General features: G+C 41.6%; 1 protein-coding gene across 3 annotated transcripts in view; it reads left to right on the top strand.

Moving 5' to 3' along the window:
* Window positions 1-5,656: 5,656 nt before the first annotated feature.
* Window positions 5,657-18,519, top strand: part of pias2 (protein inhibitor of activated STAT, 2) — a 46,439-nt gene continuing 33,576 nt past the window's right edge. Inside the window, exon 1 of one of the 3 annotated variants that reach the window (XM_052035755.1) lies at window positions 5,657-5,689. In XM_052035755.1, coding sequence (XP_051891715.1) covers window positions 5,666-5,689 — 24 coding nt within the window. In that variant the 5' untranslated portion in view covers window positions 5,657-5,665. Of the gene's footprint in view, window positions 5,690-5,721; window positions 5,862-18,519 lie in introns of those variants that run through there. The other 2 variants (XM_052035759.1, XM_052035768.1) reach the window with 2 other exon arrangements.

Genomic DNA, 18,519 nt, shown 5'->3' with positions numbered 1-18,519 from the left:
CTGTGTTGACATGGCCACCGATCAGAAGAAACGTTAGACAATGCTAATGAGTTAGTTGGTGCTACTTACTCAGCAACCACTTGGCATTTAACCGGGGATGCCTAGATTCTTCAGACCTAAAATAGTACGTGAATTTCCCAGATTCACTTGCTAGTCACTGGAGAGATCTTCACTCTTCACATTTCTTGCTATGGCAGTATTCCATTTCCAATTCTGAAATGGCAGGTGTTGGAGCCAGAGCGAAGCCACTGATTTGGTAAATTTGAAGAAACAGTTGGGGGAAGAGAATGAGAGTGAAGAAAGATAAAATGACTTACACAAAGGTGGGCAGGGTCTCAAGATCAGGAAATTAAGGATGTATGGGAAGAATGGAATTCTTCCATTGACTAGAAATTTGGGACTTGGGAGAGGAATGGGATAGGTCAGGACTAAGAGGGAGATCAGGCATTGGCATTCAAGGAGGATTAGAGATCAGATGAGAAAAGACTGAGAAGTACTGGTAGGTGTGGAACCCAACATTTTCTGCAAAGCAATACGATGAGTTCAAAGGGAAAAGACAAATTGTCAACAGAGCCATACAAATCAGAAGTTGTTGCCCACTCGCATAGCCTCTCCATATCCCCTTGAAGCATCACTCATTGAGCTTGTCTATTGCCCTTTTAATTTCTTTGGTTATAGCTTTCAACTTTCAAACTAATATTGAAAGTTAAAGCACGAAAACAACATGTTTGTTTTTGCAATTGATGACTTGTTGTGGAGCTGTGGGTATGCTATGTTGGTGCTGGAAGAGTTGCGACATCTGCGGGCTGCCTCCAGCACATTCTCAGTAATGCATAAAGACACATTTCACTGTGTGTTTCAATGTACATGTGGCTAATAAATATGTTATCTTGTTACTAAAATTCTATAAATCCAAAATATTTGAAAATTGAATTTCATCTGTGAACAGCTAATTTTGGAGAACATTAATAAATTTTCTGTTTTCAAAAATATTACCTTTGACATTATAGATTAGTTAATGATAGCTTGAGTAACTGCTAAAATTATCAGAATTTGATGAATTTATTAGAGACATTGAAAATGAAGCATGACATCAAGTCAAACAAGATGAAATCTAAGGCTATAGTATACATTCTCATAGCTTCCAGCTACTTCACAAAGGTTAAGAGCTTTGATGCTTTTTGTAATCTTACATATAATCACCCATCATGAAGAGTTGATTAAACATAACCAGCTATGAGGAGAGAACGGGTAGGCTGGGTTTGTTGTCCTTGGAATGGAAAAGGCTCAGTGTGGATCTTGTTCAGGTGTACAAAATTATGAGGTGCATAAATAATGAAAAACTGTCCCTCTTAGCGGAGGTGCCTATAACAGAGGTCATGGGTTTAAGATAAAGGGTAGACGTAGAGGTGACTTTGAAATAGCCAACCATGAAAAGCAACACCTAATGTAAATTACTGTTCCTGTCACTGTTCTCAAATGTTATTACAATTATTTCTCTTTCATATCATCACGGTGGTTTTTAGGATACTGGGAGCATAAATGTTCTCCCTTTTAATATGGACATTCATTAAGTTCTACATTTACTCCTCACAGATCAGTCTACATGGCAAAAGTTCACTAGATGCCAATGTTGTCATTGTCATCAACAACATGAACTTCTAATTATATTTGGATTGTCCAGCAATTTATTCTGAGTAATTTCAATTTAAGTATAATAATTTTGGTTTTAATTGCATATGGTGCTTCCATGTCACTCATTTGAAAGCTGATGTCATTATTATACAGAACTTCATAGGAGCACTTAAATTGGTATTGGTTTATTATTGTCACTTGAACCGAGGTACAGTAAAAAGCTTGTCTTACAAACCGATCGTACAGGTCAATTCATTACACAGTGCAGTTACATTGAGTTAGTACAGAGTGCATTGATGTAGTACAGGTAAAAAACAATAACAGTATAGAGTAAAGTGTCACAGCTACAAAGAAAGTGTAGTGCAATAAGGTGCAAGGTCACAACAAGGTAGATCATGAGGTCATAGTCCACCTCATTGTATAAGGGAACCGTTCAATAGTCTTATCATAGTAGGGTAGAAGCTGTCCTTAAGTCTGGTGGTACATGCCCTTAGGCTCCTGCATCTTCTACCCGATGGAAGAGAAGAGAGAATGTCCCAGGTGGGTGGGGTCTTTGATTATGCTGGCTGCTACACCAAGACAACAAGAGGTAAAGACAGAGTCCAAAGAGGGGAGGCTGGTGTCCGTGATGTGCTGGACTGTGTCCACAACTCTCTGCAGCTTCTTGCAGTCTTGGGCAGAGCAGTTGCCGTACCAAGCTGTGATACATCCAGATAGGATGCTTTCTATGGTGCATCTGTAAAAGTTGGTGAGAGTCAAAGGGGACAAACCAAATTTCTTTAGCCTCCTGAGGAAGTAGAAAACTGAACTGTTTTCTGAAGGATACTATGAAGGTGCTAGAGGGTCAGTTTGAAAGTAAAAACTAAAGAACAACTTTATCCAATGAACTTAAAAATATGTTTTGCATTCTCAGATCCTTCACATTTAGTAATTGGCCCACAAAGCTTTGGTTTGCCTTTGTCCTTATTTTGGGGATTGTCTTCTGTAGAACGGTGAAGCATCATAACTATAATTTACCATTTTTGTTTTTACAGATGGTATGTTTCTTGATGTGTCAACAGTCACCTGGATCCCAAATTTTATAATTCTCTCCCTAAACTTCTCATCCTGTAAGATGTTTCTTGCCCTAGTCCTTCAGTCACCAGCTCTACTCATAGAGTGATACAGCATAGAAACAGGGCATTCCACCCACCATGTGCATTACATCGATCAAGGACCCAACTATACTAATCTTACTTTCTGCCACTCTGCCCACATCCTTCTATGCCATGGTGTTTCAAGTGTTCATCAAATACTTACATGTTTAGAAAGTACGTGCCTTCACCACCTCTTCAGGAGTGAGTTCAAGACTTTAATCAGCTTCGATGTGAAAATATTCTTCCTGAAGTCCCCTATACATCTCCTGCCCTTTATCTTATAAATATGCCCTCTGGTTATAAACACCTCTGCTAAGGGGGAAAGTTTCTCACTATCTACCCTTTCTATGTCCCTCATAGTTTTGTATACCTCAATCAGATCAACCCTCAGCCTTCTCTGCTCCAAGGAAAATTAATTCATCTTATTCAGTCTCTCCTCATACTTGAACCCTATATCTTATGGTCTTATGGAAACATTTCATCCCAGGCAACATTGTAGAAAACCTCCTCTCCAAGGAAATCACACCTTCCTTACAGCACAGCAACCAGAATTGCAGAGTACTCCAGTTCTGATCTAACTCATGTTTTATATAGTTGTACCATAATCTCGTTGCTCTTATGATCAATGCCCCAGATGATGAAGCAAGTATCCCAGGAGTCCTGATGCATGGTTTCAACCCGAAACATCGACAATTCCTGTCCTCCCACAGATGCTGCTCAACCCGCTGAGTTCCTCCAGCAGATTGTTTGTGCTCCAGATTCTAGCATCTGTAGTCCCTTGTGTCTCCATGATTCAATATGCTTTTTTATACAACTTAAGTACCAATGCAACATCTTTAGGAATCATTGGACACATACATCAAGGTCCTTCTTTTCCTCAGTACTTCCCAAGGTCCTATCAATTATCATTCATACCCTAGCCTAATTAGTCACCCCAAATTAATTCACCCCATTTTTCAGGATTAAATTCCACGTGCCACTGCTGCGTCCATTTTTCCAAATGATCAATATCATTCTGTAGCCTAATTCTACCCTCCTCACTATTATCAACACCACCAATTTTCATGTTATCTGCAAGCTTACCAATCATACATCCTACATACACATCCAGATCTTTAACCTATATAACACTAATGATCCCTGCATGGTATTAATTACATATAATAGTGCTTCCATCTCATTCATTTGACAGCTGATGTCCTTATTGCACAGAATTTTAAAGAGGCACTCAAAAATCAATTGTTTTCTGAAGGATACTAATAAAGGTGCCAGTCAGTTTGACAGCAAATAGAAAAACAAGAACCTTATCCAATGAACAAAAATAATTTTGCATTCCTGGGTCCTTCAAGATAAGATCTTTATCAGTCACATGTACATCGAAACACACAGTGAAATACATCTTTTGCGTAGTGATTTTGGGGAGCAGCCTGCAAGTGTCACCATGCTTCTGGCGCCAACATAGCATGCCCACAACTTCCTAACCTGTACGTCTTTGGAATGTGGGAGGAAACTGGAGCACCTGGAGGAAACCCACACAGACACGGGGAGAACGTACAAACTCCTTACAGATAGTGGCCGGATTTGAACCCGGGTCGCTGGCACCCCCACAAAGCTTTGGTTTGTCTTTATCCTTTTTTTGGCAATTGGTCACGCACTTTCAAGTTCATGTTCAAGTTACTTTATTGTCATTCACCCATATGCTATAAAAACACATGGAGGAACGAAATGTCATTTCCCCAGTCTCACACAACAGAGGACATACATAAAACAGAAGACATACAATAAACGCAAACAAAACATTTGTGCAAGTACAAATAGTGCAAAAAAGGGTATATACAGAATACAATTTAGTGCAGAGTTAGTGCAAAACCGAGTTAGATGAAGAAAATACAGAACTCAGTGTGTTACACTAATTGTATAAACATGTTCAGCAGCAGCCAAAGTTCTTATACGCCGTTGTGCAAATCAGGGCTTTTGACGTGGCATTTGTCTGAAACTGTCTCCAGGGTATTCAGGAGCAAAAACAGTTCTCAATCATCACCCCTATCACCAAGGCAATTTTGGGTGCAATTTTCCGAACTGCCCTAGATCCTATGGATCTTACCTTTTGGATCAGTATCCTACAAGGGACCTTGTCAAAGACCTTGCTGAAGTCCACAAAGACTACATCAATAACACTACTTGTGTTCATACTTGGGTACCTCATCAAACAACTCAGTCAATTTAGTCAAGTAGGGTTTAACAAAGCCACGCTGATAATTAATCCCTGCCTCTTCAAGTGCAGATTAATTTTTGTCCCTCGGAAATTTCTTCAGGAAAATTCCCTACCATTCGAGTGTCGGTGAAAGGCTTGAGATAAACGCGTTGCTGTCGATGGGCAGATAAGGTGCCAGGTTGGACGGGGGGCAAAAAGTGTTCCATTCTCAACCTCAACACTTTGATGACCTTTATCAGATGGATGGTCATTGTTCGTGACATTGTAACGCCGGACAGTCATCACCACAGTCCCTCCTTTGTATTCACCGCAGGGAGTGGAAGCAGCCGAGTCTCAGCACCTGACACCCGGGCCAGCCCCGCGCCCCCGCGTCGACGGACGAAGAGACCTGTCTGGCGGGCACGCGCTCCACTAACAGCACCCGACCTCTCCTCCCTCGCGCGCGCTCGAGGACCTAACCGCCCCACCGGCCCCGCGCACGCTCGAGGATCCGACCGCCCCACCGGCCGCGCGCGCGCTCGGGGACCCGACCGCCCCACCGGCCGTGCGCGCGCTCGAGCAACGAGACTCTCCCTCGCGCGCCGCGCGTACGTGAAGCGCGCGCGCCCTCCCTGTCACGCGCGCGCCGGCGGAGAACGTGACTTCCCGCCGCGCAGTGCATAATGGGACGAGCCGAAAGATGGCGGATTTTGACGAGCTGAGGGTGAGTGGCTGAGGGAGGCGAGAGGGAAAATGCCGGGAGCGGCGGCCGCCCGCTCGGAAAAGGCGCGCAAACGGTGGGGGTGATGGAGAACTAGGTAGAGAGAGGAGGGAGAGAGGCGCAAAGAGGGGCTGTCGGGATCGGCGAGGCGCCTCTGGTGAAACACCGAAATTCGGTATTTTATATGAAAATACTTCACGCGGTTTACATTTGATTGAAATGTTTTCTCTCGGAGTTGGGCTTCCGGGCCGCTTGGTCTACAGCTGACGATCCCCTGTCTGTCTAGCCTGCTGCTTTGTCGGTGTTTATTAATGTCGGCTAACAAATTTACTTCCCAATCCAAGGCAATATATTTTTAACAAAAATCTCAATCTCAGATTTTTTTTATACGGAGAAAGTAAATTTTGGTGAAGTTTTTCTCGGGAGAGCCGACTGTCTGCGCGCTGTCGTGAGGAGTGGTAGAGATTTGGTATTGGCAATGACTTTGACGCTTTACTCTGAATGTGTTCTTTCCTGCAATAATATTTTGTAATATGTATTTCAGTGGAGCATTCTGCTACCTTATGTTTCAATGCAGGTTTTCTTAAAAATCGTGTATTAGGACAGATAATAAAATGTTAAGGGAAAAGCACAAACTGCAGTTGCTGGAAATCGGAAGTAAAAGCAGAAAATTAAATTTTCACTAGACCAGGCAGCACAGAAGCAGAGTTAACGTTTCAGGATAATGACCTTCCATCAACTAGGAAAATTAGAACATTTGAACATTTCCTGGTTCTGACAAAAATTCATCAACCTGCAATGTCTTTCTTCTCCTTACAAGCATTTTCTGTTTTATGTCAAGAAAAAAAAGAAAATTGTTCTGGCTTCAGATCTGACATCTGCCTGCAGATCCTTTGCTTCTTAAACTGACTTGTTAGGCCTGGCAATTTAAAAAAAATCTGGCCCTACAAGAGTTTTACAGTTGAATAGTCATACAAGCATTAACAAAACAGGAACGGGAGTAGGCTACACAATTGCCTTAAAGTTGCTTTGACTGTGGCTGAAATGATCTTGGTCCCATTTACACTCAGATTTCAAACGTCATATCTCATTGGATATTTTGAATCCAAATAGTGTCCTCTGCTAGATCAAGTTAACTGAATTAAAAAAGATTGAAGCAGCTGTGTGCAACATAAATGTGGCCACAGTAATACCATTTTTCCCCTTGAAAGACAAGGATGCCAGGAAAACTAAAAGTACCTAAGAATATAGTAGTAGTCCATTCCTTCAATATTTCTGTTGCAAGATATTTAAAAGCGAGCAGATGGAGGAAGGGGAAGGGAGTTCACAGTGGAATTAGACAGCAATTCATGATGTTTTACCAAAATTTACCAAGATGAATTTTAATTCACATTAAAAGAACAGTATTATGATAAACTGGATCATGTAACTTGATTTTCAGTGAGATGTATTTGTGGGTGTGTGAAATCAAGCTAACCTGGTGGTCAGTAGTTATTGGTAGTGGTGGGTGTGTTCGAAGTAATTTATTTGTATTGCCGATTAATTAAAAGTCTTGGTTAGGAGTATACTCACTGCAAAAAGCAAATTGTTCCTGAAGTTGTTTTGGATTGGAGAGGTGATTTAGGCTGAAACCTTCAAAATTTAACATGTTAATTAGGTTTGGGAGCATGCAGTTACTTGACTTGCTGTAAAGTGATATATGCACGGTGACAATGAAAGGTGCACTTTTATCACAATAGATTTGATACTTACAGGTAATCGAATCATAAAGCTTTTAAGTTTGTTTGTAAGTAAATCTTTTTTTAACAGCTGGTGAGTTACACTAAGTGTTGTCATTGCCCAAATGGAAATAGAGTTTTTATGATGTAGAAACAGCCTTCCCACTTTTAATAATCCAGTTATACCCAGAGAATGTCCTTAATTTCTTGACCCCACACCATTGTCTTTTATTTATCCCTGACCTTTTACTAGTTCTCATTCCCACGTTGTCCTTGAACTACATCACCTGAAGACACAAGCTTGTTCATCAACAACGAAGATGACGAGTTTTACCTTACCGTCACCTCACTCAAGGCTTTTGTTTTCAGACTACTTTTCTGATATAAGATAAGATGTTTATTTATTAGTCACATGTACATCGAAACATACAGAGAAATGCTTTCTTTTTGCGTTACTGAGAATGTGCTGGGGTTAGCCCACAAGTGTCGCCATGCTTCCGGCACCAGTGTAGTGTGCCCACAGCTCCTAATCCATACATCTTTGGAATGTGGGAGGAAACCAGAACACCCGGAGGAAACCCATGCAGACACACGGGGAGAACATACAAACTCCTTACAGACAGCGGCGGGAATTGAACCCGGGTCGCTGGTGCTGTAATAGCGTTATGCTAACTGCTAAGCTACCGTACCACTGATATTCAGACCTAAATGAGCTGCACTTTTTTCATTTAAACAAGGGGATGACAGAATGTTATTTTTGACCCTCATGACAAACACCATTACCTCTCCACCAATTCCATTTTCCTCCGTAGACAATGTTCGATTTAGGAACTAACAACCTTGGCAATTTACTTGACCCTGTATTTCCAACTCTTGTATCCTCTTCATAAAGACTGCTACCTGTATTATTTCATCCATTTCCCTTCCTGCCTCATCTCATCCCATCCCTTGCTCCAGTGTTGCCTCCAGACTCGACTACGGCCTTGCACTCATGGTCAAAGTCGAGTTTATTGTCATATGTGCAAGTACATATATGCACAGGTGACTTGCAGCAGCATCACATGCACATAGCATCATATAAGCAGCATTCACAAGGTAAACATAAATTATACACAATTTTTCCAAGAGAAACACAAAAAAAACAAAGTCCATTTTATTGCAAAGTGATCAGAGTGGTCATAGTGGAATGGTGTCATGACAACAACCTTGCCCTCAATGTCAACAAAACAAAAGAGCTGGTCATTGACTTCAGGAAAGGGGGCGGTGTACATGCACCTGTCTACATCAATGGTGCTGAGGTCGAGAGGGTTGAGAGCTTCAAGTTCCTGGGAGTGAACATTACCAACAGCCTGTCCTGGTCAAATCACGTAGATGCCACGGCCAAGAAAGCTCACCAGCGCCTCTACTTCCTCAGGAGGCTAAAGAAATTTGGTTTGTCCCCTTTGACTCTCACCAGCTTTTACCGATGCACCATAGAAAGCATCCTATCTGGATGTATCATGGCTTGGTACGGCAACTACTCTGCCCAGGACTGCAAGAAGACCAGCCTCCCCTCCTTGGACTCTGTCTTTACCTCTCATTGTCTTGGTGTAGCAGCCAGCCTGATCAAAGACCCCATCCACCCGGGACATTCTCTCTTCTCTCCTCTTCCATCGGGTAGAAGATACAGGAGCCTGAGGGCATGTACCACCAGACTTAAGGACAGCTTCTACCCCACTGTGATAAGACTATTGAATGGTTCCCTTGTACAATGAGATGGACTCTGACCTCATGATCTATCTTGTTGTGACCTTGCACCTTATTGCATTGGACTTTCTCTGTAGCTGTGACACTTTACTCTGTACTGTTATTGTTTTTACCTGTACTACCTCAATGCACTCTGTACTAACTCAATGTAACTGCACTGTGTAATGAATTGACCTGTACGATTGGTTTGTAAGACAAGCTTTTCACTGTACCTCGGTACAAGTGACAATAATAAACCCATACCAATACCAAAACTGTAGTGGTGATTTGGGTTTTGCAGGTTGGTTCAAGAACTGAATGGTTCAAGGGAAGTAGTTCTTGAACCTGGTGGTGTCTGACTTTGATGGAGATGGCATAGCACTCTCCATTAGAGGGAGTTTATCCAAAACTCTGCTGTCAATATCCTTGCTGACTTGCACTGATTCCTGATTCACCAATTCAAACTTAAAATTCTCATCCTTGTGTTTAATTATTTTTCAAGACCTTAGCTGTCCTTATTTCTGCACTCCTTTAGCCCCACTATTCTTAAAGAAATGTGTTTTCCTCCAACTTTGGCCCCTTCACTTCCTTTGCCCCGCCATTGAAGCACATGCTTTTAACTGCTAAGATCCTAAATTCTGGAATCCCATCCTGAACCTTTCTGCCTTATTCCTTCTTTAAAGTGCTCTTAACTTATTTCTGACTAATCTGTTAGTCATCCACCCCGTTTCATGTTTTTTTGTTGGGATTACAAAGTTGTGAAGTGCTTTAGGATGTTTTATTATGTTAAAAATATATAAATGTGGCTTTTTTTGTAGCAGTTGCTTATTTATTTCTGAACCTGACTTGCAGAAGTACTTATTTATAGCGTGATCTGCAGATGGATTCTCTGTTATTGGGTATTATAAGTTTGAGGTCTACAGTTTGAGATCATTACCATTGCCTGTCATTTTTAGTGAAGTGGAAATATTTTGCCAATAGACAAACATTGGTTTCTGAGTGCATCCTAAATATATATATCTTCCTTGCATACTGGTTTTAGTGCACTTCTGTAAGATGTATACTGTTTCTGCAGCCATGCTGTGAGAATGGGAATGCTATGGTAGTGTAATGAAAATGCTAGAACACTAATAATGCTGAGATTGAGAGTAATTCGTATCATAAATTTAAGAAATTGAATTAACTTTAAAATCCATAAATGTGCCCATGAAGTTGTTAGGCTCTTGTAAACTACAGCTGGTTCACTAATGTTCTTTGGGAAAGAAAACCAGATATCTTTGCCCAGTCTGTCCTCGAGTTCCATTTCCACACTAATGTGATTACTCCTCAACCATCCTTTGAAGTATCAGACTGCTGCCAGCAGTTTTAGGTGAAAGCCCAACACATTAAATACTGGCCTTGCCAAAGATGCCCATGTCATAAGATTGAATAAAAATGATATTGCATTGGAATTACTTATGACTGATGAAATAGAATTTTGCTGCTTTAGTTTCTAGTTGATGTTTGGATTAAAAGCTCTGTCTGAAAAAAGGACACACTGTACCCCTTGATGTTGAGAAATTAACTAAGGTTAACCATGTCCACTTATATGATTGGATTTATTCAGTATAACTTCAACACAACAGCTGGGAATAGCTAAGTACTGTTACAATTTGCACCCTGTTCATTGTAAGACTTCCTGTGATATTCACTGATATGTGAAAATAGGTTTTTAGCATCTGCGGAGTGGAAACAGCTTACAACTTGGGTTGCTGACCTTTCATCAGAACTGAGAAATGTTAGAAATGAAACAAGCTTCATCTTGAAAATTCAGGTTATTACCAGGCCACAAATGCATGTACTCTACCAATGGCTTTACCGGAGATTTCAGCAAATGATAATTTTGGTGATGAATTTAGCATTAACGGTCGTGTTCCAAGTTATACAGCACAAATGTTCAGAATAGTTTGTTTCTCTGTCTGCTGAGAGGAGTAATTTGTGTATCATGATTTTAAAAATTAAACACTTTTCACATTGTAGTTGGTTCCAATGTGCTAAATCAGCTGTGACAGCACTAGATAATGTATTTTTGATTGGTGTTGAGGAGGAGTCTGCAAATACCATGTATTTTTACTTCCTGTCAGTCCCTGTACATGGTGCTGCAGCCGCAAACATCTACCTAAATAGTCTTAAGAATTTTTTAAAAATTGTATTACATGTTGAGAAATAGGTTTTCTTGTAGTGGTATAGTTTAAGTCTGGCATTGACTTGATGGGTCACCTTGTGTCACAATGATTCTATGAAGCTGAATTAGCTTAGCAAATGGGAAATAGTGCAAATTAGAAGTTGGGAAACATTCTATCTTTTTATTGTGTCCATGTTATATGAAGCTTGTTAAAATACCACCTTTGAATCTTCCTATGCCCCTTGGCTCTTTTTGTAACAATTTGGTAGGTGTACCCATTTTTCTTGTATAGCATATTCACATTATCAAATTATTCTGAGTTAAGGAAGCATGGAATCATTATAGCATGGATGGAGGCTATTTGGCCCATTGAGTCTGTACTACTGCAATGTAAGAGCAATCCAGTTGGTCCCACTCCCCCACCTTCTTCCTGTAGCCCACAAATTCTTTCAAATATTTATCTAGTTCCCTCTTAAATGCTAGTGTCCACTGTCAAGCCTGGCAAAGTATTGATTCTTAACCAGTCACCGTGTATTGATTCTTAACCAGTCACCGTGTAAAAAGATTTTTCTTCATTCCTGTCTAAGTGAATTAACTTCTCAATTACAATTACTTATCCTGTTTGGTACTGACAGGAAGCTTGACCAAATTGCAGTGAGCTTTTAAATATGTTGCTAAAAGTTTAAAAATAGATGAGGTCCTTAGGGCATTCTGATTCTAATTTAGTGCTTCCCTACTTCTTCGACAAGACAAGCGTTGGCTGCTTCCTACCTCTACCTTTTTCTTATCCATTCCCAAAGTTTTTCTTGGAAGTCTACCATCTTAGCCTTTAAAAGCACATAGAATTTTTATCAAGCTACCATATTGTAGAACAAAATCAAAACACTGCAAATGCTGGAAATCTTAAATTGAAAACAAAAATACTGGAAATATTAAAAATATAAGAATCAGAAGAATAAGAATCAGATTTACTGTCACTGACATATGACGTGTCTTTTTTTGTTTTGTGGTCATAGTACAGTGCAAAAACAAAAAAATCTATAAATTACAAAAATAAATAGTGCAAAAAAAAGAATAAGGTAGTGTCATGGATAGTTCAGAAATCTGATAGAACATAGAACATTACAGCACAGTACAGGCCCTTCGGCCCACAATATTATGCTGACATTTTATCCTGCTCTAAGATCTATCCAACCCTTCCCTCCCACATATCCCCCCCATTTCTCTATCATTCATGTGTCTATCTAAGAGTCTCTTAAATGTCCCTAATGTATCTAGCCCCACAACCCCTGCAGGCAGTGCATTCCACACACCCACCACTCTCTGTGTCAAAGAAAAACATACCCCTGACATCTCCCTTATACCTTCCTCCAATCACCTTAAAATTATGCCCCTCATGTTAGCCATTGTTGCCCTGGGAAAAAGTCTGACTGTCCACTCGATCTATGCCTCTTATCATCTTGTGCACCTCTATCAAGTCACCTCTCATCCTCCTTCTCTCCAAAGAGAAAAGTCCTAATTCACTCAACCTATCCTCATAAGACATGCTCTCCAATCCAGGCAGCATCCTGGTAAATCTCCTCTGCACTCTCTCTAAAGCTTCCACATCCTTCCTATAATGAGGCAACCAGAACTGAACACAATACTTCAAGTGTGGTCTAACCAGAGTTCTTTAGAACTGTAACATTACCTCTTGGCTCTTGAACTCAATACCCCAACTAATGAAGGCTAACACACTGTATGCCTTCTTAACAATCCCATCAACCTGCGTGGCAACCTTGAGGGATCTATGGACGTGGACCCCAAGATCCCTCTGTTCCTCCACACTGCTAAGAGTCCTGCCATTAACCATGTATTCTGCCTTCAAATTTGATTTCCCAAAGTGTATCACTTCACAATTTTCTGGATTGAACTCCATCTGCCACTTTTCAGCCCAGGTCTACATTCTATCATATCCTGTTGTAATCTACAGCAAGCTTCTACGCTATCCACAACACCACCAACCTTTGTGTCATCAGCAAACTTACTCGCCCACCCTTCCACATCCTCATCCAAATCATTTATAAAAATTGCAAAGAGCAGGGTTCTCAGAACAGATCCCTGTGGAACACCACTGGTCATCGACCTCCAGGCAGAATACCCTCCATCTACAACCACCCACTGTCTTCTATGGGCAAGCCAATTCTGAATCCATACAGCCAAGTTTCCCTGGATCCCATGACTTCTGACTCTCTGAATGAGCCTTCCATGAGGAACCTTATCAAATGCCTTACTAATTTCCATGTACACCACATCCACTCCTCTACCTTCATCAGTGTGCTTTGTCACATCCTCAAAGAATTAATTTAGGCTCATGAGGCATGACCTGCCCCTCACAAAGCCATGCTGACTGTCCCTAATCAGCCTATGCTTCTCCAAATGCCCATAAATCCTATCTCTAAGAATCTTCTCCAGTAATTTGCCCACCACTGAAGTAAGACTCACTGGCCTGTAATTCCCAGGGTTATCCCTACTCCCTTTCTTAAACAAAGGAACATAGACATGCCCTAGTATATCAGCCTGTTGTACACCATCCTCTCAAGCGTCAAGGTCTCTCTGGTCAGTACTGAAGCAAAGTATTCATTAAAGATCTCCCCTACCTCTTCAGATTCTAGGCACATGTTTCCTCTTTTATCCCTGATTGGTCCTACCCTCACTCTAGTCATCCTCCTATTCTTCACATATGTGTAGAACGCCTTGAGTTTTCCATAATCCTACTTGCCAAGGTCTTCTCATGCTCCCTTCAATCTCTCCTAAGTCCATTCTTAAGCTCCTTTCTGGCAACCTTGTAACTCTCCAGAGCCCTGTCTGATCCTTGCTTTCTAAACCTTAGGTAAGCTTTCTTCCTCTTGACAAGATCACAAGACAAAGGAGCAGAAGTAGGCCATTCGGCCCATCGAGTCTGCTTCGCTACCTCACCATGAGCTAAACTATTCCCATCTAGCCTCAATTCCCGGCTTTTCCCTGTATCCCTTGATACCTTGACAAATTAGATACCTATCAATCTCCTCTTTAAACACCCCCAATGATTGGGCCTCCACAGCTGTATGTGGCAATGAATTCCATAAATCCACGACCCTCTGGCTAAAGAAATTTCTTCTCATTTCTGTTCTAAATGGGTACTCTCTAATTCTAAGACTGTGCCCTCTAGTCCTGGACTCGCCCATCTACTGTCCAGTCCTTTCAACGTTCGAAATGTTTCTATGAGGTCCCCTCTCATTCTTCTGTACTCCGAGTAGAGTCCAAGAACCGACAATTGCTCATCGTATGTAAGCCCTTTCATTCCGGGAATCACCCTCGTAAATCTTCTGAACCCTCTCCAACATCAGTACATCCTTCCTAAGATAAGGGGCCCAAAACTGCACACAGTATTCCAAATGAGATCTCACCAATGCCCCATAGAGCCTCATCAACACATACGTTATACCTCTCGAAATGAATGCCAACATCGCATTCACTTTTCTTACTGCCAATCCAACCTGATGGTTAACCTTTAGGATAGCCTGCATAAGGACCCCCCAAGTCCCTTTGCACTTCTGTATTTTGAATTTTCTCCTCATCTAGATAATAATCTGCCCATTTATTTCTTCTTCCAAAGTGTACAACTGCACATTTCTCAACATTGAATCTCATCTGCCATTTCTTTGCCCATGCTCCTTAACTGTCTAAGTCTCTCTGCAACCTTCCTGTTTCTTCAATACTCCCTACTCCTCCACCTATCTTGGTGTCATCTGCAAACTTAGCCACAAAACCATTTACCCTAATCTAAATCATCGATATACAGTGTAAAAAGAAGCGGCCCTTGTGGAACACCACTGGTAACTGGCAGCCAACCAGAACAGGATCCCTTTATTCCCACACTTTGCTTTCTGCCTATCACCCAATGTTCCACCCATTCTGATATCCTTCCTGTAATTCCATGGGCTCCCATCTTATTAAGCAGCCTCTTGTGCGGCACCTTGAAAGGCCTTTTGAAAATCCAAATACACAACATCCACAGCCTCTCCCTTATCCATCCTACTTGAGATTTCCTCAAAAAACTCCAATAGGTTGGTCAGGCAGGATCCTCCCTTCATGAAACCATGCTGGCTTGGATCTATCTTGTCATGCACCTCTAGGTATTCCATAACCTCGTCCTTGAGGATCGACTCCAATAACTTTCCAACCACCGATATCAGACTAATAGGTCTGTAATTTCCCTTATGCTGCCTCCCACCTTTCTTGTACAGCGGAATTACATTTGCAACCTCCCAGTCCTCTGGAGCCATGCCAAAGTCTATTGATGCCTGGAAAATTATCACCAATGCCTCCACAATCTCTAAAGCCACCTCCTTCAGAACCCAAGGGTGCACTTCATCCGGTCCGGGAGACTTATCTGTCCTTAGTCCATTTAGCTTCCTGAGCACCTTCTCTCTAGTAATCTTGACTGAACTCAGTTCTATCCCCTGAGAACCCTGACTATCAGGTATATTGCTCATGTCTTCCACAGTGAAGACTGATGCAAAATACTCATTTAGTTCCTCTGCTGTCTCTGTTATCCATTATAATCTCGCCCGCACAGTTTTCAATTGGTTGTATATCTACCTGCTGGTCATTGACTTCAGGAAAGGGGGCGGTGTACATGCACCTGTCTACATCAATGGTGCTGAGGTCGAGAGGGTTGAGAGCTTCAAGTTTCTGGGAGTGAACATCACCAACAGCCTGTCCTGGTCAAATCACGTAGAAACCACGGCCAAGAAAGCGCACCAGCGCCTCTCCTTCCTCAGGAGGCTAAAGAAATTTGGTTTGTCCACTTTGACCCTCACCAACTTTTACAGATGCACCATAGAAAGCATCCTATCTCGATGTATCACGGCTTGGTATGGCAACTGCTCTGCCCGGGACTGCAAGAAACTGCAGAGAGTTGTGGACACAGCCCAGTGCATTACGGACACCAGCCTCCCCTCCTTGGACTCTGTCTTTACCTCTCACTGTCTTGGTGAAGCAGCTAGCATAATCAAAGACCCCACCCACCCGGGACATTCTCTCTTCTCTCCTTTTCCATCGGGTAGAAGATACAGGAGCCTGAAGGCATGTACCACCAGACTTAAGGACAGATTCTACCCCGCTGTGATAAGACTATTGAACAGTTCCCTTATACGGTGAGATGGACTTTGACCTCACGATCTACCTTGTTGTGACCTTGCACCTTATTGCACTGCTCTTTCTCTGTAGCTGTGACACTTTACTCTGCACTGTTACTGTTTTTACCTATACTACATCAATGCACTCTGCACTGACTCAATGTAACTGCACTGTGTAATAAATTGACCTGTACGATCGGTTTGTGAGACAAGCTTTTCACTGTACCTCGGTACAAGTGACAATAATATACCAATACCCGTGTCTCTCTTTTACTCTTCATATATTTAAAAAAAACTCTTAGTATCCTTTTGTATATTATCTGCCAACTTCCTTTCATAATTCATCTTTTCTTTCCTCATGACCTTCTTAGTTTCTTTCTGTAAGTTTTTAAAAGTTTCCCAGTCTTCTGTTTTCCCACTAATTTTTGCTTCCTTGTATGCCCTCCCTTTTGCTTTTATTTTAGCCTTAACCCCTCTCGTTATCCATATTTGTACCATTTTTCCATTCATAACCTTTTTTTTTTGGAATATATCTGTCCTGCACTTTCCTTATTTCTTGTAGAAATTTCATACATTTCTGCTCTGCCGTCCCTCCAACTAGCTTACATTTCCAAGTAATTTGGGCCAGTTCCTCTCTCATGCCTCTGTAATTTCCTTTGTTCCACTGAAATATTGATACACCTGATATCAGCTTCTCCTTTTCAAATTTGAAACTGAACTCAATCATATTGTGATCACTACTTCCTAATGGTTCCTTTACCTTTAGTTTCCTAATCACCTCAGGTTCATAACACAGCACCCAATCCAAAACAGCCAATCCCTTGGTGGGCTCATCAACAAGCTGCTCCAAAAAGCCATCCTGTAGACATTCCACAAAATCTCTCTCCTGAGATCCACTACCTTCCTGGCTTTCCCAATCCACCTTCACGTTAAAATCCCCCATAATTATCTTGACATTCTCCCTGACACACTTTTTCTATTTCCAACTGTAACTTGTAGTCCACATCCTGGCTGCTGTTAGGGGGCCTATATATAACTGTTATTAGGGTCCATTTACCCTTGCCATTTCTTAACTCAACCCATAAGGATTCTACTTCTGATCCTATGTCCCTTCTTTCTATTGATTTTATATCATTGCTACCCATTCAGGGCCACACCACCCCCTCTGCCTACCTGTCTATCTTTCCTGTACACTGTGTACCCTTGGACATTCAGCTCCCAATCACATCCATCATTAAGCCATGGCTCGGTGATTGCCACAATGTCATATTTTTTTAATCTGTAGCTGTACTGCTAGGTCATTCACTTTATTTCTAATGCTACATGCATTTAAATACAGTACATTTAGACCAGCATCTGCTACTGATTTCACTGTATTTCTACTGCTCAGCAAATTATCCTGTCTTTTCACCTGCCTGTCCCTCTTACCATCTTTGCTGCACACTATCTTGGGAGTTGTTTCTATATACCGCTTCCTCTATCCTAACATCCTAGTTTCCTCCCCCTTGCCAAATTAGTTTAAACCCTCCCTTTTAAACCCTCCCTAACAGCTATATTAAACATTCCCGCCAGGATATTGGTCCCCTTTCAGTTCAGGTGTAACCCATCCTTTTTGAATAGGTCATACCTCCCCAAAATAGGTCCCAATGATCCAAGAATTTGGACCCCCTGCACCAGTTACTCAGCCACGGATTCATCTACCTGATCCTGCTATTCTTACTTTCATTAGCACGTAGCACAGGCAGTAATCCTGAGATTACTACCCTGGAGGTCTTGCTTCTCAATCTTTCCTAACTCCCTGTAATCTTCCTTCAGGACCTCCTCTCTTTTTCTATCTATGCCATTGGTACCAACGTATCTCTTGTCAAAGATATTCTACATCACTTGTCAGCCATAATTCCTTCACTCTACCATCCTTACCCTGCCTCACTGGGACACACCTATCCGGAACCCCATGCAAGTACTCTATAAACAACCTCCACATTTCCGTTGTGCACTTTCCCAAGAACATCTTTTCCCAATTTATGCTCCCAAGTTTCTGCCTAATAGCATCATAATTCCCCC

This window comes from Pristis pectinata, chromosome 2 (assembly GCF_009764475.1).
Source record: "Pristis pectinata isolate sPriPec2 chromosome 2, sPriPec2.1.pri, whole genome shotgun sequence".
Taxonomy (NCBI): domain Eukaryota; kingdom Metazoa; phylum Chordata; class Chondrichthyes; order Rhinopristiformes; family Pristidae; genus Pristis; species Pristis pectinata.
The sequence above is the reverse complement of the archived record's forward strand: the minus strand, read 5'-3'. Positions and strand labels throughout refer to the sequence as shown.